Source organism: Venturia canescens, chromosome 5, assembly GCF_019457755.1.
Source record: "Venturia canescens isolate UGA chromosome 5, ASM1945775v1, whole genome shotgun sequence".
Classification (NCBI taxonomy): Eukaryota; Metazoa; Arthropoda; class Insecta; order Hymenoptera; family Ichneumonidae; genus Venturia; species Venturia canescens.
In genome coordinates, this window is record NC_057425.1 from 9,716,832 (window position 1) to 9,743,231 (window position 26,400).

General features: G+C 37.7%; 4 protein-coding genes across 5 annotated transcripts; 2 read left to right on the plus strand and 2 right to left on the minus strand.

The window, feature by feature from the left end:
- Positions 1 to 299: 299 nt before the first annotated feature.
- On the plus strand, positions 300 to 7,300 carry Mys45A (SDA1 domain containing protein Mys45A). The gene is made up of 6 exons (XM_043419674.1): positions 300 to 576; positions 683 to 789; positions 867 to 971; positions 4,410 to 4,508; positions 4,591 to 6,354; positions 7,028 to 7,300. The coding sequence occupies exons 2-6, from the start codon at positions 703 to 705 to the stop codon at positions 7,226 to 7,228; spliced, it is 2,256 nt and encodes a 751-aa protein (XP_043275609.1). The 5' UTR covers positions 300 to 576; positions 683 to 702; the 3' UTR covers positions 7,229 to 7,300.
- A 140-nt stretch (positions 7,301 to 7,440) lies between these two features.
- Positions 7,441 to 21,776, plus strand: Atf6 (bZIP_ATF6 domain-containing protein ATf6). Of its 2 annotated transcripts, none has more exons than XM_043419476.1 (7): positions 7,441 to 7,724; positions 14,961 to 15,179; positions 15,285 to 15,439; positions 15,541 to 15,763; positions 17,128 to 17,896; positions 18,670 to 19,313; positions 19,471 to 21,776. In XM_043419476.1, the coding sequence occupies exons 1-7, from the start codon at positions 7,646 to 7,648 to the stop codon at positions 19,944 to 19,946; spliced, it is 2,565 nt and encodes an 854-aa protein (XP_043275411.1). In that variant the 5' UTR covers positions 7,441 to 7,645; the 3' UTR covers positions 19,947 to 21,776. The 2 variants fall into 2 exon arrangements, with proteins under 2 accessions (XP_043275411.1, XP_043275412.1); XM_043419477.1 differs by lacking the exon at positions 7,441 to 7,724 and adding an exon at positions 10,729 to 11,154.
- Srx (Sulfiredoxin) lies at positions 21,642 to 23,100 on the minus strand. The gene is made up of 3 exons (XM_043419485.1): positions 22,849 to 23,100; positions 22,443 to 22,649; positions 21,642 to 22,200 (listed from the first exon to the last, which is right to left on the minus strand). Exons 1-3 carry the CDS (start codon positions 22,892 to 22,894, stop codon positions 22,052 to 22,054), a joined length of 402 nt encoding a protein of 133 aa, XP_043275420.1. The 5' UTR covers positions 22,895 to 23,100; the 3' UTR covers positions 21,642 to 22,051.
- An 89-nt stretch (positions 23,101 to 23,189) lies between these two features.
- Positions 23,190 to 26,297, minus strand: Nubpl (NUBP iron-sulfur cluster assembly factor, mitochondrial). Its single transcript, XM_043419480.1, has 4 exons — positions 25,950 to 26,297; positions 24,623 to 24,954; positions 23,457 to 23,830; positions 23,190 to 23,370 (listed from the first exon to the last, which is right to left on the minus strand). Exons 1-4 carry the CDS (start codon positions 26,025 to 26,027, stop codon positions 23,201 to 23,203), a joined length of 954 nt encoding a protein of 317 aa, XP_043275415.1. The 5' UTR covers positions 26,028 to 26,297; the 3' UTR covers positions 23,190 to 23,200.
- Between the last annotated feature and the right edge of the window lie 103 nt (positions 26,298 to 26,400).

The window sequence follows — 26,400 nt, forward strand, 5'->3', positions numbered from 1 at the left end:
GATTCAACTCGATTATTCGTGACCACTCAACGATTCTCTATTGATTTAGGCATTGATTTAATCGATTTGAACAAAAAATAAAAAAATTTCGGCTAACTTGCACCCAAATTTTGTTTATTCGATTATAAAATAATTAATTACTACTAAACTTTTTAATTACAGTACTGATGACTACTGAACGACCACTTAAAGATATGATTAATAAAAAATTAGAAAAGCGCAAGTCGTTCGGCCAAGTTTATGGAGGTCATTCAACGCCGCAGTTTGGCCGAAGTGTTCCAGTCATCCAATCAGTGCGTCGAACTAGCTGAATTCAAAAAGAAGAGAACTAAACGAACGTTAGAGTTCTTATATTCTTTGTATTCATTAGCGGATACATCGTTGGTTGGAGGGATTGGGATTGGGAGAGAGCAGGAGAGAGTGACGAGACGAAGCATTCATTCTTCCCCTTCCCTTCTGTAATCTCTAGCCGTAGCATCTGCGGGTTTTGCGAATAGGCAGCAGTTCAAGCATTGAACACGCGTGTTATTCTGTACATTGTTGATTATAAATACAATCTCGGATGATTAATTCCAGGTGCACTGATTTCAGATTAAATTATAATATTCGATCAAAATAAAACTGGCTTCTGACAAAGTGCTGGCTGGCTGATCAAATAATCAAATAAATTGATTTTTTTAAGGTTATCCTTTACATGAAAGAATGGTCCGACACAATAACCAGCTACCGGATAACCTTCCACAATTGCAAAATCTTATAAAACGTGATCCGGAGTCTTACAAAGAAGAGGTACTTGAATGAGAATAAATAATGAAAAAACAAACCCTATTTTATTCTCTTGACACGCCTAACTCTTTCGATTTCAGTTCCAGCAACAATATCGTCACTACAAGTCTACCTTGGAAGTTTTTCGTCTTACCCCGGACAAATTCAACAAGAGTCTCGATGAATTATCCATTTTTTTGGCCCAAGTAAGGATTTAATACCGATTTTATTTTACATTTACTCATCCTCATCAGTTCTATGAACATTTTTTAATAATTTATAAAGTGCAACTCGTTACTGTATCTAACAATAAGAACACATTTTACAATCCATCTTTTTGTTTTATTAGCCATTTTACAAAATGATCAAAAAATTTTTCATTCTTAGTTATCAATCAATTTTTTTTGTTCATATATTGAAATATTAACAGGAAATAACCATTTGCATAGTAGTTCTTGAAAATTATTGACAAATATAGCGTCGAAGTATATTCTACAAGCAACGGTCAAGAAATTCAGCTTGAGTTTTTTTTTTATCGAACCAACTTTTTTATATAAATTATGAAGTTTTACAATCGGTGATCAATGTTTTATCAAGTTGTTGAAGATAGAAAAAACTATCAGTATATAAAGTCCGCAGGATTACATGCTACAGTATGATACCAGCAAATTCCTATTTTTTTGAAACATGTTTGTCACTGTGAAATACATCACTTCATCTCTAATGTTAGGGTATAAAACAGAATAACTTCAGTTTTTTTCTATAAATGCATAAAAAAAACTCTGATAACATAATCTTCATTATCTCAATGACCAATAGAATGACTAATCTTTTTCTTAGTTTTAAAGAATCACAAGTTTCCTAATTGCAATAAAAACCAAAAACTTTTGCTGTGCTTCTCACCGCACAATTTTCATTCGTCAGATCTATATCTTATGCTATGATTAACACTTATAGGTGTATATACCTCTTCAATCAATCTTTGTTTGCTGTAAACTTGGAATTCATAAGAACATTCCTAACAGAAGTCTATTTTTCATTAAAGTGCTTCTCTCCAAATTTTGACAGCTTGTCCTATTTCATTCGTACAACATTAACACTTGAGCCTAACAATAATACGCTTCTGCTTTCAAATTGTACTCTTCATGGTACGGTATGTTCTAGGTACAAAAAACAGTGTAAAATTTTGATGTTAATATAAGGTTATTTATAGAGCAGAACATGAGATTATGAGATTCTAATCCATTACGCAAAGATTCTTCAGCCGCAGATAATTTATCATGGTAGAGAATTATTACCTGGGAAAGTTCTGTTATGGAGAAAGTATGTGGTAGAGATGCGTTCTGATAGTCGGTCACTTTTTTTGAGCTTGATAGATTTTTCTCATTTCCGGGTATTTTTTCTCTAGGAATCGGGCAGGTAGAGACTTTTCAGGTTGGCCTTTAGGTTGGCTCATAATAACACAAAATAAAAAAAATTATTTCAATTTGAAAGATTCGCGCAATCATAAAAACACCTCCTCGATGGCAACGTGCAAGCATAGAGATGTGGGATAAAAAAAAACAGAGCTTCGAATAAAAGAGTCTTCTAAAGATACTTTTTGTAGAGAAATAAACTACCAAAGAAACAGAGCGGTAGCTGATTGTCTCATTTAATATTGAGAAGAGTAAAGGCGATTTCAATGAAATGACAACAAGTAGAGACGATGAAAATTTTTTGAGAATATTTCAAATCAAAGTATTCTATAAAATTGCTCTCATTAACTTAATATATTGCAAGTATTAGAGATGGAGCAACACAAGTAAGTGATTTTAGGGGTTGCCCGCGACAGAAAGAACGTGTATTCTTCAAATTTCATTCGTCATAGCCTAGTGCCGGACACAACTTTGCCTATTTCCCTCCATAGTCAGGTCGATAATATCGTCGAGTCTTTCTAATGAAAATATTTAAAAAATGAATATAACGCCAAAGGTTTTGATACGAGACGAATTTTCGTTTCTCTTGCAGGTGTAAGAATTGACGTCTCTCAAATCGGGAATCCTCGTACCTATAGCTTTAACGATTGACGCTTTGTGGAGGAAAGAAAGCAAACGAGAAAAAGTTGTATCGGTGCAATCGTTGGTAATCGAGCAAGAAGATTCATTATGGAGGGAGAGTGTGTATCGTTGTTGAAAAAGGAGATATTGTGCAGAGACAATATACTGAGAAAATTGTACTCCCTCATCGGGAGAGTCGACGAACCATTGCCAGAGAATTTGTATCTCTACGGTGACGTGGCTACCGGCAAATCATTCATAATCAAGAAAATGTTGAACTACATTGAACCGAACAATCACAGTATCATTAACTGCGTAGAACATCCGAACGGTCGCCGCATGTACGAATATATACTGTCGGACTTGGCGTCTGCGAAGCTCTCCTCTTTGGACTCGTACAAATCTAATTACAAATGCGATAACTTTATGGGTTTTCTGTCCGAGTTGAAGCACATTGCATCCGAGGATGAACGGCCAATATTCATTGTGTTCGATAAGTGTGAAAGAATGCGCGACATGGATGTCAATCTTTTGCCAGGTTTTTTACGATTGCGCGAATTGTCAGGTGTGAACGTTTGCTCGATTTTCATCAGTGAGATACTATGGGAAAAGTATGATTTTCAAATGGCCATTGTGGATATGATTAAGATCAATTTTCCACAATATACCCGCGAGGAGCTCGAACAATTATTGTACCTTGACAAGCCCGACAATTATGGGGAAGCGTTGTATAAAAATTATTTGAATCTGTTCCTCTCGGTGTTCTTTCGATTTTGTCGAGACCTGAACGAATTACGTTATATGGCGAGGATAAGCTTCGCCAATTATGTCGAACCGATCGAAAATGGTAGTTGCAATGAAAACGATGTCAGGGCACTGTGGAAGAATATTTCCAATATTCTAAAAGCGAATCTCGAGGTTATCTATCTGCGTGTGTCGAGCGATGATTTCGTTCACCGCACGCAATTGTCGCAAGAAATAGAATCGACCACGAAGTTGGCGCTCAGCTTCGAACTACCTTTTTACGGTAAATATCTCTTGATCGCTGCTTATCTGGCGTCTTACAATCCAGCTAAGGAGGACAAGCGCTTGTTTGTCAAACAAAGTGAAAAAATAAAAAAACGCAAAACAGCCAGTAAAAAAGATCCGGCTCTGTATACACGTACGGGTCCAAAGAATTTTCCTTTAGATCGCATGCTCGCTATTTTTTGCGCCATACTCGACGAAAACGTTGATTTGAACGCAAATTTACTCGCTCAAATACCGACGATGTGCCAGCTCGGATTATTGGTCAATGTAGCTGACAATAATCTGGACGAACCGAAGTACAAGTGTTGCGTTAGTTTCGACTTCATAAGCGTTATCTCCAAAACGGTCGGCTTCAACATTAAGAATTATTTGTACGATTATATGCACTAATTACCGGCATAGCCGTTGTCACTCATTTATTCATTTTAATATAATAAAATACTCAACTATTTTCTAATCACTAAAAATTTCATCAAAACCCATGTTCCAATCTAACACTCGTGTACGTTTCATATCGATTTCTCGTACACTGTCGAAAGCTCTGAATCCTGAGCATTTTGTAATTTTTTTTATTCAAAGGTGGCCCACTGCTACGCCGAGGAACTCGTCACGTATCCGCAGGAAATCGTTGATATTCTTCAGGAGCACAACACGATTCTTGACAATGAAATGCGAATGGTAAGTTAAAAAATTCGTCCTTTTTTTCAATGTTGCTCGAAAATAAATGTATGAAAAAATAATGAAGTGTTTGATTTTTCAGACTCTTTGCCGGACTTTGATACTACTGAGAAATAAAGGACTGCTTGAACCAACGGTTCTCCTGAGTCTATTTTTCCAACTTTTGCGATGTCAAGACAAGGCGCTTCGTCAATTCCTACAAACCCATATAATAACGGACATAAAGAACGTAAACGCAAAACATAAAAACGCAAGAGTCAACACGTCCTTGCAAAATTTTATGTTCACGATGTTGAAAGATTCAAACTCGCGAGCTGCAAAAATGTCGGCCGACATAATGATCGAATTGTACAACAAGAATGTGTGGAACGATGCAAAAACGGTGAACGTGATAGCGAGCGGGTGTTTTTCTAAAATCACCAAAGTCATGGTAGCGAGCTTGAAATTTTTCCTTGGCACGGATCCCGAAGAGAAGGGTAGCGATGACTCGGACAGCGACGACGAGCCGAACGTTAAAGAAGTCGCAATGGCGAACCGAGTCAACAAGAAGACGAAGAAACGTGAGAAACAATTGAAAAAAGTAAAGCAGTTGTTCGCGAAGGCAAAAAATAAAAAATCGAAAGCGCCGGTATTCAATTTCTCGGCGTTACATCTCATTCACGATCCTCAAGGTTTCGCTGAAAAATTGTTCAAACAATTGGAAAAGAACAACGACCGTTTCGAAATAAAATTGATGTCGCTCGACGTGATATCACGTCTCATCGGGCTTCACAACCTGTTTTTGTTCAACTTTTATCCTTACATACAACGTTTTTTGCAACCGCATCAGCGAGAAGTTACAAAATTATTGCAATTCGTAGCCCAGTCATCACACGAGCTCGTACCACCGGAAATCCTTGAGCCGGTTCTCAAAACGCTTGTCAACAATTTCGTAACCGAGAGAAACTCCGCGGATGTAATGGCGATCGGTTTGAACGCGGTGCGCGAAATTGCGTCGAGATGTCCGCTCGTTATGAACGAAGATCTCCTGAGGGATTTGGCTCAGTACAAAAATTATCGAGAACGCAGTGTCATGATGGCGGCTAGATCCTTAATTTCGTTATTCAGAAATACGATGCCGGCTCTGCTACACAAAAAAGATCGCGGCAGACCTACCGAGACGACCGCTGCATTGAAACCCTTGAAATACGGTGAATTTCCAGCCAAAGATTTCGTCCCCGGTGCTGATGTCCTGCTGGACGATGATGGACGCAAACAGGGAGTTGAAATTGATAGCGAGGACAGTGAAGACTGTGACGAGTGGGTTGATATTGAACACAGCAGCGGGGAAGAAGTCGAGGACAGCGATGCTGAGGACGAGGGTGAAGATGAGAGCGAAGAGAGTGAGGAAGCTGACAGCGAATCTGAAGAAATGAGTGAAGCAAATGAGCAATCTTCGAAAAAGCGCAAACTCGAGGATGGCGAGGAAGATTCGAATCCCCGGAAAATACTGAAAACCGCCGAGGGCGGAAACAAACGTATGAAAAAAACTAAGCGAACGAAATTGGACAGGAAGCGAGAAAAGTTGGAGAGACTGAAGAAGATGAAAACAGAAAAAAGGGTGGAAATGACTGCGGAGAAAGAAGGAAAAGCTTCGCAAATATCTGTGGAACGCTTGCTGACCGATGAAGATTTCAAGCGAATTGATATGGCTTTGGTAAAACAACAAATTACTCATGCCAGAAAAGGAGGCGCGAAGAGAAATGATGCGGAAAATTCGCGAGGTGAGCTTGTCAAACTGGGTGATATTGAAAATATATACAAGAAACGAAAGCACGACAAGCAAGCTCGTATGGATAGTGTAAAGGTAAGACTTTAATCGTTGACAGAATTTTTCTTCATTTTTTGAATTAAAGTGAAAAGTCATTGAGTTAATCGTCCCAAAATTGACGATTAATCGTCACGATGGACAACTGGGTCAATAAATAATCATAACTAAGACCTTCGAGGGTTAATATTTCTACTGAGAACACATTACATGAAAATCAATTGATTATTATTTCGAATCGTACTAAAAATCCATTCATCAGAATTTGAACTAGATCTTCGCTCCACAAGTTCAAAATTTGTTGTCGGAGTAGATCTTCTATTGAAAATGCTGAATAAATATTGAATTCGAGTGGAAAATTTGAGAAAAAAACTGGATTACCTTCAGGTTTTTCATACCCTGAAACATTTCAAAGAATTGTATTCCAACAAGACGCCCTTAATTGATATGGAATCGTTAAGAAATCTTTACCAAGTATATCCGTGGAAAAAAAAATGTTTTTAATGTGCGAGATACAATTACGGTTAATGTTGAATTTCCGAATCAATACTTCTTTACAATGTACTAAAATGGTCGGAAAAGTTTCTGAGGGTGTTACAAGATCGAATATTGTTTTTCTGTAAATTGCCTCGTCCTAGAAATCAAAGGTATTCAAACCTCCACAAGACATTTTACGTAAACAACGCTGTTAAAAATTAATATTAAATTACAGGAGGGGCAAAAAGGGCGGGAGCGATTCGGTTACAAGGACGGTCGTCAGAATCCTCTTTGTAGTAAAACAAATAGGGAGAAAAAGAAGACGAAAGCTTTCCAAATGATTAAGCACAAAATCAAAGGAAAGACAAAGAGATCGTTCAAGGAGAAGCAAATTGCACTGCGCAATCATCTTATCAAGCAAAAGAGAATGAAATAAACTTTTATATAAGAAAGGTTGAATATGGGCATCAAAACCCGAATTATACGATTGTAGAAAAAAGCCCTACAATTTTGTCTATTTGAATATCCCGCACTTCCCATTAAAAATCAATAGTTTATGAATCTGCCTAGTGTGGACGCGACGATCGCACGATTCACCGTTCAACAGCGCACCTAGCGCCGCTGCCGTTTGTTTGCCTAACTAGCAAACTCAATACACACGCGTGAAACGCGGCGTTGACGACGCTCGGGGTGACGGGTGTACACACTGTAAACGAGTGTAGTACCGAATTTTCGTGTTGTTTTCGACGTGACATTAAGCGCGAATTGCAAGATCACAATCATAACAATTGTCTATTATCCGGAATCGAAAGTGCGTGTGTCGAATGAAAATAAAATCGCAAATCCGTCGACTATGTTGATCAAGGAAACTCAACAATGGGACGGCCTCGGTGATTCCAATTTTGAGGCATTTCCAGAGCTCGATTCATTGGGTAAGTCCGTATGAGTAAGCCGTCACTCGAATAACAGTACGCGTATAGCTATAAAAAAATCTCTAAACGTCGCACGGGGCTACGTTTTTCGAAATAACCATTACTCGCATTTGTATCCAATATCGAATCTTCCCACGCTGTGCAATTGGACACGACGTGCCATTAGAATAAACATATTCTTCGATAAGGCGAGGGGGCGTAAGTAGTACACAATCAGTCAGAGATAAACGTTAGATTAAAAAAATGTACGTATGCGGCTTTGAAAAAATTGACGCGCACGTGCTTATTTTTCTCTGCCATACGGTCTCTGTATAATATATGCCTCTATCGTTATTCACCCTGTCTATGATTATACCCTGTCGATTAATCCTCTTTTTCATCTTTCTGGAATCTTCTTTCATGTACATAAAAAAAAAATTTTTTAAATAGTCAATTGTTCGTATTGAATGTAATTATAATTAGCAACATTATTTTTATTTTTCTCTGTTGTTGCGGTTTTATTCTTACAATACCGTTGTATTTTCATTGGCATTGTCACCGGTCACTTTAGTCAACTAAAACGCGATGCAGTGGAATAGTTACTCGAATTTTCAGCGGAAATATATTATTACGGAGTTATGAATGTATACGAAAAAAAAAGAAAAGAGAAAGGAACTTTTGTTAACCCACGCATATACTAGATACAGAGGTGTAAAGAATGAACAGGACGCGTTCAGCAGCAGTGGCAAGGTAAGAGGAAGCTCCCTCTCCTCGTTTTTCTCCACCCGAAGGGATTTGTTGACGTTTTGAAGTTCAATGACCATCCCGTCACGCTGTGCGATGCGAAATCCGATGTTGAAAACACGAGGGTTCAGCGAACTGTGTAAAAAAGTGACTCTGCCGAATGAATTTTTTTCTTTAAATAACCGCAAAAATCAACCACGGTAATAACAATAATAATGAGATGTAGAAAAAATAATTTTTACTTCGTAAATTTAAAATAAGTTCTTATTTTTATTCTTTTTATTTTGATCCCAATAGTAATCAAAAGAATCGTTCATTTTTTAAAACAAAAGTGAAAGATTAATTTTAGAACACAAAAACTTTGACGTCCTTGCATTAAATAATAATGCTATGGTGGATTTCAAAATAAAAATTCCTTTCGTAATTGAAACACGTGATCATTGTGTACAGTCGTAACTGAACACAATACATCGGAAGTTTTTCTTCGAAAAATATTTTCTTTATTTGGAGATACGAAAAATGTTTTCAACTTTTGCATTATCTAGAGACTTGTACCTCGTTTCGGAAAGGAATGATAAAGGTATGTCGATAAAAATTAATGATATATGATAGAACATCGAGCAATTGCCGGAAGCTTTGCATAGCCATTTTCGTTTTTTCCCCAAGACTCTTAAGCACTCGTATTGGAACTTATGTTCGTTGAGATAAGGCATTTTTTTTTATTGCTCTTCAAATGATTAGAGAGCGTAGATGCGTCCAATATTTTTTTTCGACTCAAAATATACAAGCCACATGAAAAAAAACGTCAAGAAACTCGTTCCCGGCTCGCCCGAGTAAGAACTTCTCAACCGGAAAGTTTTTTCTTTTACGTTTTCTACCGTGCATTTCGGGGGCGGGGTGGGGGGCGGCGGATGAATAGAGGGGAGGGGGGAGGAGCCAGCGCTGATTGTGTGATGTGACATGGCTCTAGTCGTCACCCTCATCCTCGTAACCGAACCAAGAGACTTTTCCCGCGTTTCATCTCTGGCTCTTTCCTTATTCCCGCTCATATGATTCAGGATCCCTCTTGATAAATCAACTTCTACGCCGTGTCGAGCGTGTCCTAACCGGTACAGTCAACGCAAAGATTTTCGTTACTGCGGCGTGAAATTTTCGGTGCCGAAGATTTTATTTGCTTTTGAAAGTACGTGAACAAGTAAAAACGTCGTTTATTATTTTTCTATTGAAAATAAAGAATTAATGAAACTGCTTTTTTACTGAATTTTTTAATGCTTGTTCAATGTTTTTTTTAAAAGTAAAACGGTCATGAAGTTTTCGAGTCTTTTATTCGTGCCTTCGCATTTTTTATCGTAATTTTTTTTTGTGTAAATCTTGAAGCAGCTTTATTTTTCTTCGATATAATATGCTATCGCTCGAGACTGCATGACCCGCGCGCCCAATTCTCAAAGCTTCGAGTTACAGTGCCCGCTGTCGAGCTGCCGACGTTGCACCGATAGGCACGATGTTTCGTTTTCTTTTTCTGTCACATGTTTCAATTAATCAATTAAAGTATTATTCAAAGTTGTAATTAACTTCCGGCTGCAGTACACGGGCTCCCTTGTTTTTCGTCGTAGTGTCGTCGTCATGAACGGTTAAAACGTTATAGGTTAGAAACGAGGTCTGTTTGTATATCGATCGGACAACGTCAATCGAAAAAATGCTACCGTTTGAGAAAAATACGTTGAAATGAATAACTCCATGCGTTGTACGAGCCATAAAAAACGATGAAACGAGTAGCCATATTGGAAAATTTTCTGATTAAAGAATAGGTCTAAAAACACGGAACTTTGAGGAAAAGTATGCTGACCATTACGAATGACAAAGAGTATTGATCGTTGAACAACTGTTCGTTAAATAAAAAGAATATTTGTAAGTTTTTGACAGGATTATTTGCAGTGATCGTATCGCACTGATCACGCAAAATGACTCGTGAACCAATCGAAGGATCTTGGGGAGTTCAGGGCAGAAGTGTAGACGGCGCAGCGATAAGCGAAGCAGAAGAAAAAAATGTCCTTTACCGTACCCATCCAACTTTTGATCCCTGTGGATGGAACAGGCGTGTAAACACGCTGCAACGTTTCGTATCTCCCGTATTATGCTGGCGTTCAGAATTGTGGAGTCCAGTCCCGTACGCGCTGTGAACCCGGCCGGACGTATTTTTTTTCTGTTCAAGCGCGCTGTGAGCGAAAATGGTGGTCTCGAGACCGGCCGGCCGGCAAACTAACCTTCGTGCGCGCTCAGTGATTTTATGTACCGATAAATATATTAACGAATAATTAATGCATCAAATAGATCAGCTCAAAACATTTTTTATTTTATTTTCTTGTGTTCTTTTAAATGAGTTTTATTTCATTTGAATTCAACATTAGCAGTCACTTTTCACAGTGTTTTGATCAGATTTCCCGCCATTTTTTTTTAATCTGAACCATAACAACATTCTTTCGCTCATCAAACGACAGTGCAACGATACACCAAAGTTTTTCAAAAATATATATCATTACATTTATGAAGGCCTTACCAAATTGATGTGTTCATAACTGAGCGAGTGCTTTTTCCGTGTTGATTGATTAAAATTCGTTATTATTGCTGCTCACTTCAAAGATGAGAGACAATTCTGAACATTGTATCTTGGACATGATGGATATGACTGATGGGACTTGGCCCTTAGGTAAAAACAAAAAACACTTCCTCAATTCTCGATTCGTTGAATCGGAAGAGCGGTTTTAAATAAAAATAGGAAACCTTCACACTCGGGTTCGACGAGGCTCGCGCTGGCTTTTTTTTCGACAGTCGACATCGAGCCGTCATTACGGCTATTGATGCATAATTTTTTTATAAAAAGGAGCACAGATATGAAATCGACTTGAAAAAGAAAAAGCGGCTGTTCGTTAATCGGGCTTTGACGAATTTTTTATTCTCAGCTCGGAAGTATAATCGAGGTAGGGATTAAAATTTCAGTGAAGTTCCAAAGTGCCTGGACACGAGAGACCCCAAGCTCTTGAGTGGCAGGAAAAAATGGATTATTTCGATGCCACCGAAAATTTCAATGACTACAAATATTTTTTTTTTCCTTCATTTCCTTGGGACCCAACCCAAGTCTCATTTCAATTTGAATGATGCTGAAGTTTGCAACGTTGGGGTCCAACGGAATTAAGCAAAATAATATTGGTAATTGACCAATTTTTTGTTTTACGAATCATTGATGCAGACTGAAAAACTACGAATTGCAAATTAGGCAGGTAACAGAATTGAAGAATTATACTGGAATTGTTGGAGCGTTTTTTCAGATCATTTCGTTGGAATCCAACGTTGCAAACTTCACTGTCAATTTGATATTTTTTTCTCAAATCCAATCTTTTTACTTCCTTTTTTGATTACTCGATTACAGTGGCGTGGTACGGAGCAAATTGTGCCCGGTACTGTTTTCGAACTCCATTCATTTAGTTTTTGTTTTTATCGATTATCACGTGGTAACGGTTTACAATTTTGTACCTCCGACATTCCGATATACGAAAGATCCTGTTTATGTTCAAATCTCCTAAACTAAATCGATTTTTTGTTTAATTCGATTTAATTTAATAATAGTATAACAAAAAAAATGAACGACTGACATTATATTCCACGATTTCCGGTAGCATACGCGGGCGTTGACGCAACCCCGTTTTCAAAGTGATTGAATTCGTATATCGATCATTCGAGATTGCATACTTTCAAAAATCGGGGTTATGAAACTCGGAAATCTTCGTGTTTTGACACCTCGGACGTCCCGATCGCAGCACCTTTTTATTTCGAGGGCTCCGCGGACATTTTTTTAGTGCGTTTTCATTTTCCCTCGCTTCCCCGCGTCGCAACCAGATCCAAATCTTCCGCTCAGCTATAAATTCTATAAAAAAACGAATAGCAACTCATTCTAGATTATTTTTTTTTTTTTACTAGACGCACGACACGATACAGTGACGGTATACGAGTTCAGGTGTTTTCATTTGTTTGCTCTATATTTACAAGTGCGGAGAAACGAAGGTTCGGAGACACGGTGACGAAACACTGTGTCAATACGAGAGCCGAGCTCGAGGGAAATTATTTAGACTGCGTTCTGAACAAGCACTCGTGTGCCCATTGACTTGTGTTAGGGAATACGCCCGCGTGGCATGTGCTATGGAATAGGCCGGCGGCCTGCATGCATGTGCTGCTTCTGAACGCACACTCACTTTTTTTCAAACTTAAACTCCGTTCCATCCACACATTTTTTATATGGTACAGAATTTTTTTTTTATAAAATGGGACTACTGAAGTATCGATCATAATTAGAGTAACGTCAAAAATGCCTCGCGTCACTTTCAGAAGGAAGCGTCTCTCTAAAAGTAGTTATGACGCTGAAGTTTCCAACGTTGGAGTCCAACGAAATGATTGAAAAAAACTCTCCAATAATTCCAGTAATTCTCCTATTTTGTTCCCTGCCAAATTTGCGATTCGTAGTTTTTCAAGCTGCACCAACGATTCGTGGAATAAAAAATTGGTGAATTAAAAACGTTTTTTTCGTTCATTTCGTTGGAGTCCAACGTTGGAAACTTCAGCGTCGTAAGTAGTTTTAATTACGGAGATAAACAATTATGACGTTCCTGAGTATTCTGAGCGTTAGTAACCAACGAAATATGATTTGTTGCTTTGCCATTGTCCCATGCAATGACGCTGAAGTTTGCAACGTTGGAGTCCAACGATATGATATGAAAAAAAGCCTCCAATAATTCCAGTAATTCTCCAATTTCGTTGCCTGCCGAATTTGCAATTCGTAGTTTTTCAACCCGCACCGATACTTCGTCAAATAAAAAATTGGTCAATTGCAAATGTTTTTTTCCTTCATTTCGTTGGACCCCGACGTTGCAAACTTCAGCGTCGTTTGTCCCAATATTCGTTACTTGTGGCAGAAATTAGTATGATAAATCTTCGGACTTGTTAGCTGTTGATTTCATGTATTATCGCTAGTGATTGAAATAATTAAACATTCGAGCAGGATGGAACCGCGATTTGTGTGCAACTTTAACCCTCGAAAGATTTGAAATACTGACTCGAGTGATTTTTTGCATTTTTCATTTGAATTTTCGTTTGAAAAATAGTAGAGCGATTTGGCGAATTAATTTTTGGCTTTCTATTGAAACCAGCTTTCCATTGGATCAAGGATAGTCGCCGAGTCGTCGGTGGACCTAAAGAAGTTGAGCTGAGAGCCGAAAACTCAACTAGTTCAGATTGATCGAACCACAGTCGCATCGAAAAATAATAAGAGTCCATGATCACTCACTTCTTGGATAGTCAAACATAAGCGACTTGCAAATATTTTTAAAATGAGGGCTCGGAGAGAGCTGGAGATGTAAAAGTAGCGTAAAGTGCCTTAAACTGCTTGCGAATTTTCAGAGAGTGTACTTTCTACGAGTTCGTACTTAGGTATTCTACTGAGCCGCCGCAGTATTACACAGCACGTTATTTCGTTAGACTAATCACTTTTTTCAATTGTACGACCGCTCAAAAATTCCGCAAGCGGTTTATCGAGGCTCCAAGTAACAAATAGTACAACCGTTTCGAGTCTCATTTTTACAAGTACAAATAACTGACGAACTCTGTTTGTTACGATCTGATATTGCTGAAGAGGAGCTTTCATTATTCCCTGATCAGCATTTCCACCGGCGAGATCCTCATTTCTTAATTTCGATTAAATAAAAAAAAAAAACAACACAAACCATGACGTTATTTTGCTCGCTTATTGCTACAAAAGTTCAACTGCTTCGTTTGCAAAAAAAATGAATTCGTTGCAATCCTCTGTCAAAATATCGTATAAGAATTTTCCGCATGAAATCCAATAATGAAAAATCACTTAAAACCCGTAATTTAAAAAATGTCCATCATTTCTCAGGAATCGTCGAATAATTAATTTTTTCTCTCGAAATATCCAAGCACGCGACGGAAACGAATTTGATTATTGAAACAGAATTGTTTATTTATTTTGTCGGTTGAATTCGTAGCTGGTTTCAGAACTGCGCTCGACCATTGAATCCAGCGAGTTTCTAAGAGATTACGTAGAGTCAAAGATAGCATGCATCGAGTTTATCCCGCCTGATGACCAGTGAAGGCAAAAACAGGAGATAGGATTGTCTCGTATACTCGCGCTCACAGGTAGCATCGCCTGAAGCCACGAGGCAGCCAGCCGGCTTCCACAAAGTTCAATGACTCAAAATCTGGCGGCCTTGCGCCTCTACCGTTTCTCATCGATGAGTTGAAGCCGTTCGCGGCAAAATAAATACTGGCCTGCACACCGGGAAATTCAATAAATTTATATCCGAAATATCAATAAAATATGAGGACTGTGACGATAAGAACGAAGTTGATAGAAATAGTTTAATTATGTTGGAAAAAGTTTGAACGATTTGTTGCATGTACGAAAAGGGAACTCACAGTTTTAATAGAAATATTTTTATTTTGCAGATGACTCCTTCCCCGCCGATGACTTTTTGCAAGCTCTGAGCTCTGAACTGGAAATACCGCTTCTCTTAGGGGGCGAAGGATCACCACGGTACGACGAGAGTCCCGATGAAATAATAAAAGGAGCAACGCTCGATTCGTCTTTTACAAACTATTCGTCGATCGACAGATATGAGCCGAACTGCACCGATTTCGATGACGTTTTCAATAACGTTTGCGGAAGTAAGAGATTCCTCGTACGATATTTCGATTCACCTGTTCAAATACCCATTTCAGCAAAATCCCAAGACAAGAAATAATTTGTTTACTCTGTTAATTATTACTCAGGAAAAACGAAAGCGATCGGTATCAAGCATGAGATCAAAACGGAACCGCAAAGTCCCTGCTCGGAATTGCCACCCTCGCCGAGTCCCAGTCATTCCGAATCCAGTGGTTCTGAATGGCAGCAAGAAACATGCAAGACCAACGGCTCTGGATCGATGGTAAACTTGAATCTCCATCGTCGCACTGCTCATCTTGGAATACAAGCGCAGCACTATGTTTCTTCATTTTCATTGTTCGTTTCCTCTCCTTTTTTTCAAAGTTGCTTCTGGATACACCGCCAATTTCCCCACCACAGGACGAATCGCCGCCCATTTCTCCGAAATTAGATAGCGGCGTTACACCCCCGATTCAACAAATTAAGTTATTACCGCTGAACGCGAACGATCATAACACAAAGACGAAATTTGTCCTCGCCAATGGAAATTCTGCTAAACGCATCTGCTTACAACCCAATATCAATAAACCGAAATGCAATAATGGAGGTAGGTGATATCGGTCTTTCAAATTCTGTCCCTAAAAAAAGTCCTTAAAACATTTGACAATTTGAAAATTTCGTGAAAATGAAAATTGCATCTGTTTTCCTTGATTTTGCGACGACTTTTAGAAAGTTCTTACATTATTTTTGAATATTATACTTTGAAGGGGGGAAAAAGGCTATTTGTACCTTTTGAAATTCTGGCTGTAAAAACTCGTTGAAAGACTTCCTTCCTAGAATGCATAGTTGAATTGAAAACACCACGTTCGAATTCAAAACTGCGCTGAACGTAGATGAAATTTCGAAGCTTTTCCAAGAAAAGCAAAATTGACAAAAGCAAAATGACATAAAAAAAAACTTTCTGCTGGCCGCGTATAATTGAAGGTATAAAAACCCCAAAACTGATGTTCACATTTTGTCTTTTTTTCATGGCTTTTACGTCCAAGTGCAGTCTGAATTTTTTTTTCTTATACAATGCTTCGAAATTTTAAGAAATTGTAAACGTTGTGAGCAGAAAAATTCATTTTAGCGTTTTCGTACAGGGTGTTTCGGGTCAGTCGCTCAAGCTGTGAGTTCTGCGCTCGTTCAGTCATTCTAAACTAAAAACTTTAGAGCCATTTAATGTGAGTCAAACCGCTACTCAGTTACAATGCACTCATGGGACGCTAACTATAGCTGTGGCATGCCATAACGGAGCAGCAGTTCGTTAAGTATCGGAGAGTAGTGAGAGATTTTTTGGTTCAGAATCTCGAAACGGTCACATCACGTTCTGCGTACGTCTCGACAACTTGAGCTAGAAAATCCTTTGCCCATTCGGTGTTCGACGAACCGATGCTCAGTTATGGCATGTGAGCTGTCAGCACAAGCCGAGCAGACGAGCGTGCGGTAAGGAAGTAATGGCACGTCCAAGACCAAAATGGCTCAGGACTTTTTTTTGTTGAGAATGGCTGGAAAGTTACGAACTTGAAAACTCGGGTGAGTGACCCGAGATGTTGTATTTAAATAATTTTATGTCACTTCTTTCTCTATTGTTCGATTTAGTATTCCGTAGAATGGTTGGCAAATTTTCATGTCGATACGATTAATTATAGTCGGAAGGGGAAATAGATTTTATAAAGACATCCAGCAGATTTTGAGAATGAAATTCAATTTCGGTATCTGCAGACGGTTAGAAATTCGATATTTCGCATATCCTTAAGTTTTTTCGAAATTCTCTCATACTGGAATTCTCTGAGGCTGATTCCGAAAACCTCGCGGTTCTCGGTAATTGCGGTTTGTTCTGATAAGTAATACTCCAGAATAATCGCATGAAAAAATATTGTTTTAAGGTACGATTGAAAGTGGCCATTCGAAAAATTGAAATCATTGCAGAACAACCGAAAAAGATGATCGTGCTGAGTGCCCAAGATTTTGCCGCTCTGACAAAAAAAGTGAAGCAGAACAACGGCGCGCAACCTCTGAAAATTCAAGCACTGCCGAGGCATCCTCAACAGGTTGAGATACCAAATTCGTTCAATCCCCAAATCAAGGAATCAGCGAAGCTGCCAACGGTAACGATGGCGACGGTCCCGAATACGGTAGAGATAGGTGGTGGCCCTAATCGCGTCAAGGTTTTAGCTGCACCGGCCAACGCACAATTGCGGAGCAATTGTTTGAATAATCCGATGCAAATAACGATCGCATCCGGTGCGTCGAACGAGAACGTCGTTACCAAAGTACCAACAACCGCTCATTGTACACCAGTCATTGTGAAAAAAGAAAGTACGAATCTTCCACCGATATTGATTAAAAATGAAGTGCCCGATTTAATAAATCTCGCTGTACGACAAGAGTGCGAGGTCAAAGCGCTCAAAAGGCAACAGAGGATGATAAAAAATAGAGAATCCGCGTGTCTCTCTCGTAAAAAGAAGAAGGAATATTTGACCTCGCTAGAAAATCAGGTGGCTGAATTGCAGCGAGAAAACAGACAATTGAAAATGGAAAATTCGGCATTGAGACAGAGGCTGTCAGTGGCGGTCGAGTCAGACAATCATAAAACCACTAAAAAGTTTGGCAATATTAATCTCGGCGTTAACAGAAAAAGCACTGCAATTCTCCTCGCTATGATATTCATGGTCTCGTTTCACATAACGAGCTTTGGGTGAGTCTTGTTCTAGTTTTAATTTTACCACTGCCGGACAGTTTTTTTTACAGCTTAACACTGAAAGAAGTTTGATTTTTTAACAACACTTTTATTGAACACAAAATACTAAAACTCGTTAATTGAATAAAAAATTAGTCGATTCAGTCTGTCCATTTCCTAATGCAAGTAAATATTGCTCACATCAAGAAAATATTGTTGAATAAATGAAAGTTTGCTTGAATCAACAAATTTCATTTTGTTCGCTATGATTTGTTGATCCAACAATAAATTTGTTTAATCAACAAACTTCTCCCAGTGTGAGGGTAATATTTTAAGATCGAAGAATCAAAGTAAAATTCTCAATTTTATTAGCCGGGTGAATTGTAAATTCAATCTAAAATATTCCTTGTTCGTTGTGAACAAAATCATAAAAAGGGCCGCAGGGGAATTTCCATTCTAATATTAACTCATTGCCACGACGTGTCTAGGCTCAATATTCCATCAAAATACCTGTGACCTTACACCAACAAAATGTTTATTATAACACTTATGTACACAGAAGTGTATAGATGAGCGCCGTTCCCCCCTCTGCTAACCATGTTGAATTGGTCTTTAAGCGTGTATGCCAATATGGTCTAAGAATAAAAGAAAAATCATCACCAATATTTTCAGATTTCTTACCCAAAAGTTTAAGTCTGTGGGAGCGTCTTGAAAACGCTAAAACGTGATAAATTTTTCGACATTATCCAAATAATCATAGTTCTGACCTAATGCATACTATGATTTTTCAGTGACGTGTTCAACAGGGATAAGCAGCATCTTGAGACAATAACGAGTAACGTTGCAAGAAGCGCTGCGTTATCGAACATTCGGCACGGGAGATCGTTGTTGTGGCAAGAACTGGAGCCAGAATCAGACTCGGAACGTGATGATGACAATATTAACTTGAAAAATAATGGCACCACGGGAACGCAGCATCCGATGTGTCCAGTAGTCTTTATAAATCAAACCGATTCGATGCGCATCGAGAACGATTTACGCCTGTGGATCGTTCAGGATTGCGATCGCGAGGATTCGTCAAATATTCCAGAGCCAGACACAACAGTAAAGTCGGTGAGGGAGTTGCTTTTGCCCAAAGCTTCATCGATGGTACACACAGAAATTAAAAAACGTTTGAAAGTCTATCCGAACGTCGAGGAAAATACAAAATCGAGGGAAAACGTTAGGAGCGTTACGTCGATGAATAGCAACGCGGTTGAAGTATTTTCACCGACTCTTCGTGATCACGGACCCTTGTTCGATGCGCTCAGGCGCAGGGATGACACTTTTTACGTTGTATGGTTCAGCGGGGAACACTTGCTGCTCCCTGCATACAGACACAACAATACAGCCAGACCTCGAATGTCTCTGATGTTTCCAGCAGTCAACAAAAATGGTATATACGTTTTTTAAAATTAATTTTATTAGCTTATCTTGATTTCAATTTCACCCTGTCACGGGAACATCCATGGTACGCTATTACATTCATGATAGCCGCAACCGTCCGCCATTGTTCAGTAAATTGTAAAGAGGAATTTCTTTTTATCTTTCAGAAAGCTTTTCCGCCTCTCTGGACCACATCACGATGATGCAAATTGACTGCGAAGTGACAAATACCGATATCGTGACTATTGAGAAATTTTTAATACCCGAACACTTAAGAGGAACCAAAAAATCATCGACAAATCCTCCTACCAAGAATCATCCCAACGTACCAACCGAGGTCGCGACCAATTACACTTCCAGTTTCGCTAAGCGCAACAAGACTAAAACCTTCCCGTCTAGCAATGACAACGGTACTTATCCGCTCAAGGATAAAGAACTATATCGGAGAAATCAAGTTCCGTATATACTGAAAGATAGGTTTCTTCCGGCATTTAGTTCTGAGACTGATAAATACAGAGCGTACGAATCGAAAAACGGGCGTTACCCCAAATCCCAGGTATTTTTCCCTCAAGCTGATACAATCGGCGCCGCTTCTACTAGGGGGAAGAAATTTCGTAGGAAACGCACACCGACCAATCAATAAATACAATTTTCACGTAAAAACTATCTTCGAACTATCACCGTCACTATCATTACTACTACTATCACTATAATATTATGTGGAACTGCCAAAAATTGTAAGCTAAAAACCGGCTGTGCGAGTTAGTATATTTGATATATCCTCTTTCTCGAGTGCGACTGTAGTCTCGAGATCAGACTATCAGTGGTATTCACAATAAATGCTCCAGCATTACTTGTGTGTGGTTCTAAATGCAAATTAACGTTGAGGGGATAATCTAAAGGGATAACGTTGGTGGATAATCTAAGAACGTGCGGTATTTTTTGTTTTTCGGGTGGACATAATCTCTGTGAGATCGTCGAATTTAAAAAACTGTGTGTTTGAGAATTGCACAAATTCACGAACCTATTTCAGCTCCTTCACATTGCACACGAGTGAATCGATGACCGATTAACGAGAAAAATAAATATATATATTTATTTGAGGCATTCCACGTCATTTCAGCTAGCCCGTGACCTTGGGGGATTTTTTTCGGAAACTTTCTAAAATCGTACCCTATTAAAGGAATATAAATACACCAGCTTTACAGATTTTTATCTCTTTGCATAATAACAATTTGAAAACGACGTTTGAAAGCTGATAACTCCTGAAATAATCGAGGTAGCTTGAGAAGTTGATGGATACATTTTTTAATTTTGAAGCATACAATTTTTTAGCTTTTGTAGAGGAAACGGACTCGGTAGAGTTGCGCAACATGTACACTAATACACATTCTATGTACACAAGTGTACATAGACATGTACACTTCATAAAATCAGTTGGCCCAAGGCTTGCTGAGTCTATATTTTCTTCTGATATTATATCTTTCTTAAAACACGTTTGTTTTTCATTCAAGAAGATTTTCATCACTAAAATTAATAATTGAGAATACACGATGAGATGAAAGGTAGTTTCGCAACTTTTCCGAAATTTTGTTCGGAAACTTTTTGCCAGTAGTATACCTATATACACTGAAAAGCAAAGAAAACGTTCAATCTTTTGTATGCGTGGTTTTATCATAAAATAAGTAAAAATAGTAAAAAATGAATTGATTACTTGTAGTGTGCAAATGGTTGTAATTCAGGTTTGTAAATATATTATTACACGTGTGCGAGCGAATGTTTGGATATTTGTCAGAACGATGATATCTATGAATTTAAAACTGTTAGTATGCAACGGAATTTCTTTTTGTTCTAGTATTGTTCATCATTTGAATAATATTGATGTGAGTTAGAGAATTTAATCATGTTTTTTGTTTCTGGCGTTTTAAAAACCACCGCCATTGATATAATGACGAGAGATTGCCATTCGTTACGATGGCGAATCCAGAAATATCACATCTTCCGTCACATTCCAAGGAATAAAATTCCACGACACCGTGTCGCGTATATGGAATCAAAGACGTTGGGCTTTCTCTCTGCGATTATAACAAAATTATGGCAATATCAGTATTGAGTTCTAACAACACATGATCGAAATTTCGACTTGTACTATAACGATATTGCCTTCGTCAGTTTGAAGGAGGAAAAAAGATCTTTTCGTGATAAGGGATAAAAATTTCTACGCCAAAACGACGAAACTAATGTTAGATATTCTAAAAATACATATTGTTTGACAAATTTTAAGTACATGGAGGTGTGCAATTTTGTGTATATGTACTTGATATATGAATACATCAACTCTTATAAACATAATTTATTAGTTCGTACAATTTTAAAGCTATGTGCACAAGCATTAATATAAATATACAAATGTATTTTTTGTTCTCATAGAAGTTTAAATGAGTCGTAAATAAATTGATTGTTGACTCACTGATTTCGCGATTCATTTATTATTAAACAGGACGATTTTGTTCTCTTTTTCTTCGTCAACGTTGAATCGACGGTTCGACATCGACATGAACGCGACAATTTCTTTGATGAATTGTATGCATTATTTCAATTCATAAATTCGTGAGCTCATTAAGTACTAAATAGCTTTCTCGTAACTCCGCAATTTTCGGGGAGAATAAATAATAGAAAAATATCTATTAAAAATACATTAACGTCTGGCAAGTTTAGTCTTTTCACTGTAGTAAACGTTCTCAATTGTCACTTTAGATCAGGCGTCGAGTTACCGAGATACGATCGTAAATCTGTGATCGTGGACTGTATGAGTTTCGCCTTTATGCAGGGTTTCCCGAGTCTCTGATGAGCCGCGTAACGATGACAACCACCGAACGAGTAATAATAATCACCCCCTGAAATCGGTAAATGAATTAATGAATTGCAATTTCGGAATTGAGAAAATGAGAAAAAAGATTAATACTCGAACTATTTCTAGTTTCAGTTTAACCTGGGGCATTTCTCAAAATTTTTGGGATCATAAACGTGCTGCATACTCAAGATCGGCCAATTTCCCCTGACTTGTAAAGTTGAAGTGGTCGTCATTTGTTCGATTTTATGGAAAAAAATGAAACTCCCATTCACAAATAATGCTCACCTTGAGTTCCTTTGATCCATAAAATATCGATTGGTGGAACAGCCTTCTGGGTCACTGGATCATTCAGAGTTTCCATCAGACTTAATACTTTTTCCTCGTTGACTTCCGATGGTAATGGCCTGATGAGAACTTTCATAGGAACGTCGTACACCTCGGCATCTTGGCTCGAGTGAATGCTCGTGAAAGACTTCGCATCCATTCTACAAACTGATAATTCATTTATTTTTCCAGAAACACAAACCAACATTATAAAATTCATTCGAAAATATTATTGTTGAAGATTACGTAATGAATAATTTGACATGTATACGAGCATGAGATCGTTGATGCATTACTCATTTAGAGAGATTTCGCATATTCGAAGGAATGAAAGATAAGAATAGAAGAAAAACGACCAAAAACTTACGTAGCGTAAAGATTGTAGGCGAACGTTTTAAGTACTGTATTTTCATCTGCAACTTGACTGATGCAACGTGAGCACCGGCAGGGAAACTAGGAATGGCGTTGTCGATGCGTCATTATACGTATCTCAAGAATCCCCCACTGTTTCGTATGATTCAATGACGAAAGGAAAAATAGATTTGGAGTGGGGGAAAGTTGCCCACTTGTATCGTGGGACTGTTCCTTCAACGATTCTCATTTATAACGCGTACGCGTAGAAAGAACTCTACAATAAATTATGCATTGCAATAGAACAATCAATTTCAATGCAGTCGTTAGGAATATAGATAACGAAAGGCTTCGCAATTATTTCCATTTCAATGTGTATTCTTCGGCTGTTTTTCCATAAATACAATAAGATCCTTGGCCAATTGTTTGTAAGTTTCAGCATAGATTGAATTTGGAGCGGATAAAACGATTGGTCGCCCTTTATCCGAACTGTTTGTTATGTCCTCGTGCATCGGTAATCTACTTAGTATAGTGCTTCCTGGAGAGAATATCGTGGATGTAAATGAATTGTGAAACATTTCGAATAAATGTAAATTCGGTCGAGAATTGATTGAAAAACAATACCAATTTCGTCAGCTAAAGACGCAGCTCCTCCACCAAAAAGGGGAACACTGTGATTACATTTTGGACACGATACACTAGTCATGTTCTCAACGATACCGGCAATTGGGATGTTGAGTTTTTGAAACATCTTTGCACCTCTTCGAGCTACTTCAGTCGCAGCTTTCTGAGGTGTTGTCACTAATAAGACACCAGTTATTGGCAAGTTTTGACTCAATGAAAGTAAAGTATCACCAGTTCCGGGCGGTGTGTCAACCACGAGATAATCCAGTGGACTCCAGGCTACCTGACGTAACAGTCTATCGATGGCGCTCATCACCATCAATCCTCGCCAGATTACAGGGGTTTTCTCCTCGATCAAAAATCCCATTGACATACTACGTGCAACAGAATTCTATTGTTATAAATTTTTGTTTGTTTAAACGATATAATATATGTGGTATAGATGTTATTAAATGAAGTTAGCGATCATTTCATTTGATGTTTTGAACTACAATGACTCTTTCTATACGGGCATATATAACACGTATAGACATCACGAGTATATATTACATAAGAACTCATCAAAAAACTTGATAGTGACTTGTATGTATTGCAAATGTGTGAATATTGCAAATAAATGAAATTACATGTGTGTGTATGTGTCTATGTGTAACAGCAAGAGCAAGAATGAAATAAAAACTGAGAGACAGTTTTTGTTCCTATCAGTTGTGAGAGAGATTCGAGTGAAACCAGAGCATGTGGCATTTTTCATGAATAAGTATAAATTGAATTCGTATAATGAGATTTTTCATACATAATTTTTAAATTCTCCTTGATAACCATTCAAATTGGAGTAATTGAATAAATCTTACTGTTTGACTTTTGTGTCAGCCTCAAGCGATCAACAGAATGTTTTAATATCAATATCCCGAACTGTGATAGTATCATTACCAATCATGAATAATGTAATTCTATGAAATAATTCGAAAAAATTTATAGCTTTTTCCAAACTCTTAACTATACAATAAGATTGTTGCCATAAAAAAATATTTTTCTCAAGAAGCAGATACGCATGAAAAACCTTTATGTTGAAAGTCATAAAAATGAATATTTACATTGATTTAAAGTTTCATTGCGAAGAAAAGGCCAATATAGAGTTGGTCATCCATTTATATAAATGTTCTCACCACTTGACTCCATAATTAATCAATGGTTCCATATGATTGTCCTCGGTAAGCATTGGCGATTGATGCAAATTCATCATGAGTGGAATAGTCGGACCAAAAATATCAGCATCCAGAAGACCAATGGCTTTGGAGGGTGCTACAACTTTGAGCGCAGTAGCAACATTTGTAGAAACAGTAGATTTTCCTACACCTCCTTTGCCTGATGCTATCATCAATATTTGCTTAACACCCTGGATAGGCTTTTGTTTAGGGAGACCACGCGACATTAACTCTTTTTTTCTAGTTTCATCATTTTTGTATGTTCTCACTGTAGACATTGATGTAGAGAAGTACTGAAAAAGAATTAAATATTGAATTTTCCATGCATAACCATCCACACGCTCTTGATAGAGAAATTTCTGCTACCACTCAATTCATTTATTCAATGTTGATAATAAATGTGTAGCTACAATGATTTTCCAACTGAAATAGCTTTCTTTCGCAATCATCTAATCTATCACAAAATTGGTTGCTATTTTTCCCACATAATTTTATTGAGACTATGATTGTCCTGTATATGAAAAAATACAGGATGTAAAATAAAGCAATCAATATTTTCCCAAATGTATTCTTTGATAGAATAGTTCGGACAGTGCTTCAATTTTTTTTAGATACTGTGTTCATGTATTTATGATTTTTTTTTAAATGTAGTACATTTTGAGAAAAATATCCTCTTATAGTTTGATACAATTAAGTAAGACGGAACAGAGGATGAAGGTCCAATTCACATTCAATACAAAAACCCAATATGTTCTTTATTTTCATCACTGTGTAGTAATTGAATCCGAAATCGATGATAGAACGAATTTTTTCTCAGAATGAGTGTACAAAATTCCAAGAAAATAATTCAAACAGATTTTGATTTGTTCTGATAAGGTCATTCATTTTAATCCAAGTCTTGAAGAATAAGATTTTTAGCTATCAATAAAGCTTTATTATTAGTGGCTAGAATGAATTATTTTTCTTGTACAATGAAAAATTGTTTGAATGTTAAATAAAAAACTTGTTTGTATCAATTATTGTGTTTTATTATTTTCGAGAAATGGTCAAGTCAGAATGATAGGCAATAGGTCAATTCATAATTGGAATACCAAATTAATTTATAACGTTTTATTTCATAGTTAAGGTTATTGCAATGATACATGTGAGGAAATTACTGTCGATGCGACGAAAATTTATAATTCAATTAAAATCTATTTGGGATATACAGAGGAACCGAATCTAGAAATCAAAGAGTAAACTATATCAATAGAATCGGTAAAATTATGAAAAATATAAAACTACTTACCAGTATATTGCGACATTTCCCGAGACAATTTTGTCTAGGAAATGAACGAATCAAAAAATGTTCTATGATCCAAGACATTTCGAGTACCGGCCAAAAAACAATTAAGACATAACCTTATCAAAACACTTTTATCGTCCACTGAATTCTTCTTCTTCTTTTTGTGATTTGAGCTGGCTCCGGTCTACGCTTTTCTTTATAGTTACTGTACTAAACGAAGAGGTCGAAGAGAGCTCGGCAGCACAAACAGACATCTCTCTCGGAACTCGGAACGTCCAGTCAGCCAGCGTTCCAGTATAAGTAGAGATAGTGCTCCGATCGTCGCTGGATCTTTTTTTTGTGTATTATTTTTCTCTAGACTACAAATTTCCGGTTACGCTCACGTGTGTAAGGCTTGAAGAGGAGAAGAGATGATTGGTTGTTTTTACAGCCGTTTCCCTTAACTTTACCCCCT

What these genes read in the sequence shown, in the direction of transcription:
- Srx (XM_043419485.1), bottom strand. Translation starts at nt 22,894, where the DNA reads ATGAAAATACAGTACTTAAAACGTTCGCCTACAATCTTTACGCTAC. An exon ending in GCCTACAATCTTTACGCTAC is followed by an intron (nt 22,650 to 22,848) that starts GTAAGTTTTTGG and finishes ATGAATTATCAG; the next exon opens with TTTGTAGAATGGATGCGAAG. An exon ending in ATGGATCAAAGGAACTCAAG is followed by an intron (nt 22,201 to 22,442) that starts GTGAGCATTATT and finishes TACCGATTTCAG; the next exon opens with GGGGTGATTATTATTACTCG.
- Mys45A (XM_043419674.1), top strand. Translation starts at nt 703, where the DNA reads ATGGTCCGACACAATAACCAGCTACCGGATAACCTTCCACAATTGCAA. An exon ending in TATCCATTTTTTTGGCCCAA is followed by an intron (nt 972 to 4,409) that starts GTAAGGATTTAA and finishes TTTTATTCAAAG; the next exon opens with GTGGCCCACTGCTACGCCGA. An exon ending in CTCGTATGGATAGTGTAAAG is followed by an intron (nt 6,355 to 7,027) that starts GTAAGACTTTAA and finishes ATTAAATTACAG; the next exon opens with GAGGGGCAAAAAGGGCGGGA.
- Atf6 (XM_043419476.1), top strand. Translation starts at nt 7,646, where the DNA reads ATGTTGATCAAGGAAACTCAACAATGGGACGGCCTCGGTGATTCCAAT. An exon ending in TCCAGAGCTCGATTCATTGG is followed by an intron (nt 7,725 to 14,960) that starts GTAAGTCCGTAT and finishes TTTATTTTGCAG; the next exon opens with ATGACTCCTTCCCCGCCGAT. An exon ending in CCAACGGCTCTGGATCGATG is followed by an intron (nt 15,440 to 15,540) that starts GTAAACTTGAAT and finishes TTTTTTTCAAAG; the next exon opens with TTGCTTCTGGATACACCGCC.
- Nubpl (XM_043419480.1), bottom strand. Translation starts at nt 26,027, where the DNA reads ATGTCTTGGATCATAGAACATTTTTTGATTCGTTCATTTCCTAGACAA. An exon ending in ATTAATTATGGAGTCAAGTG is followed by an intron (nt 23,831 to 24,622) that starts GTGAGAACATTT and finishes TGTTGCACGTAG; the next exon opens with TATGTCAATGGGATTTTTGA. An exon ending in GTCTTTAGCTGACGAAATTG is followed by an intron (nt 23,371 to 23,456) that starts GTATTGTTTTTC and finishes TATTCTCTCCAG; the next exon opens with GAAGCACTATACTAAGTAGA.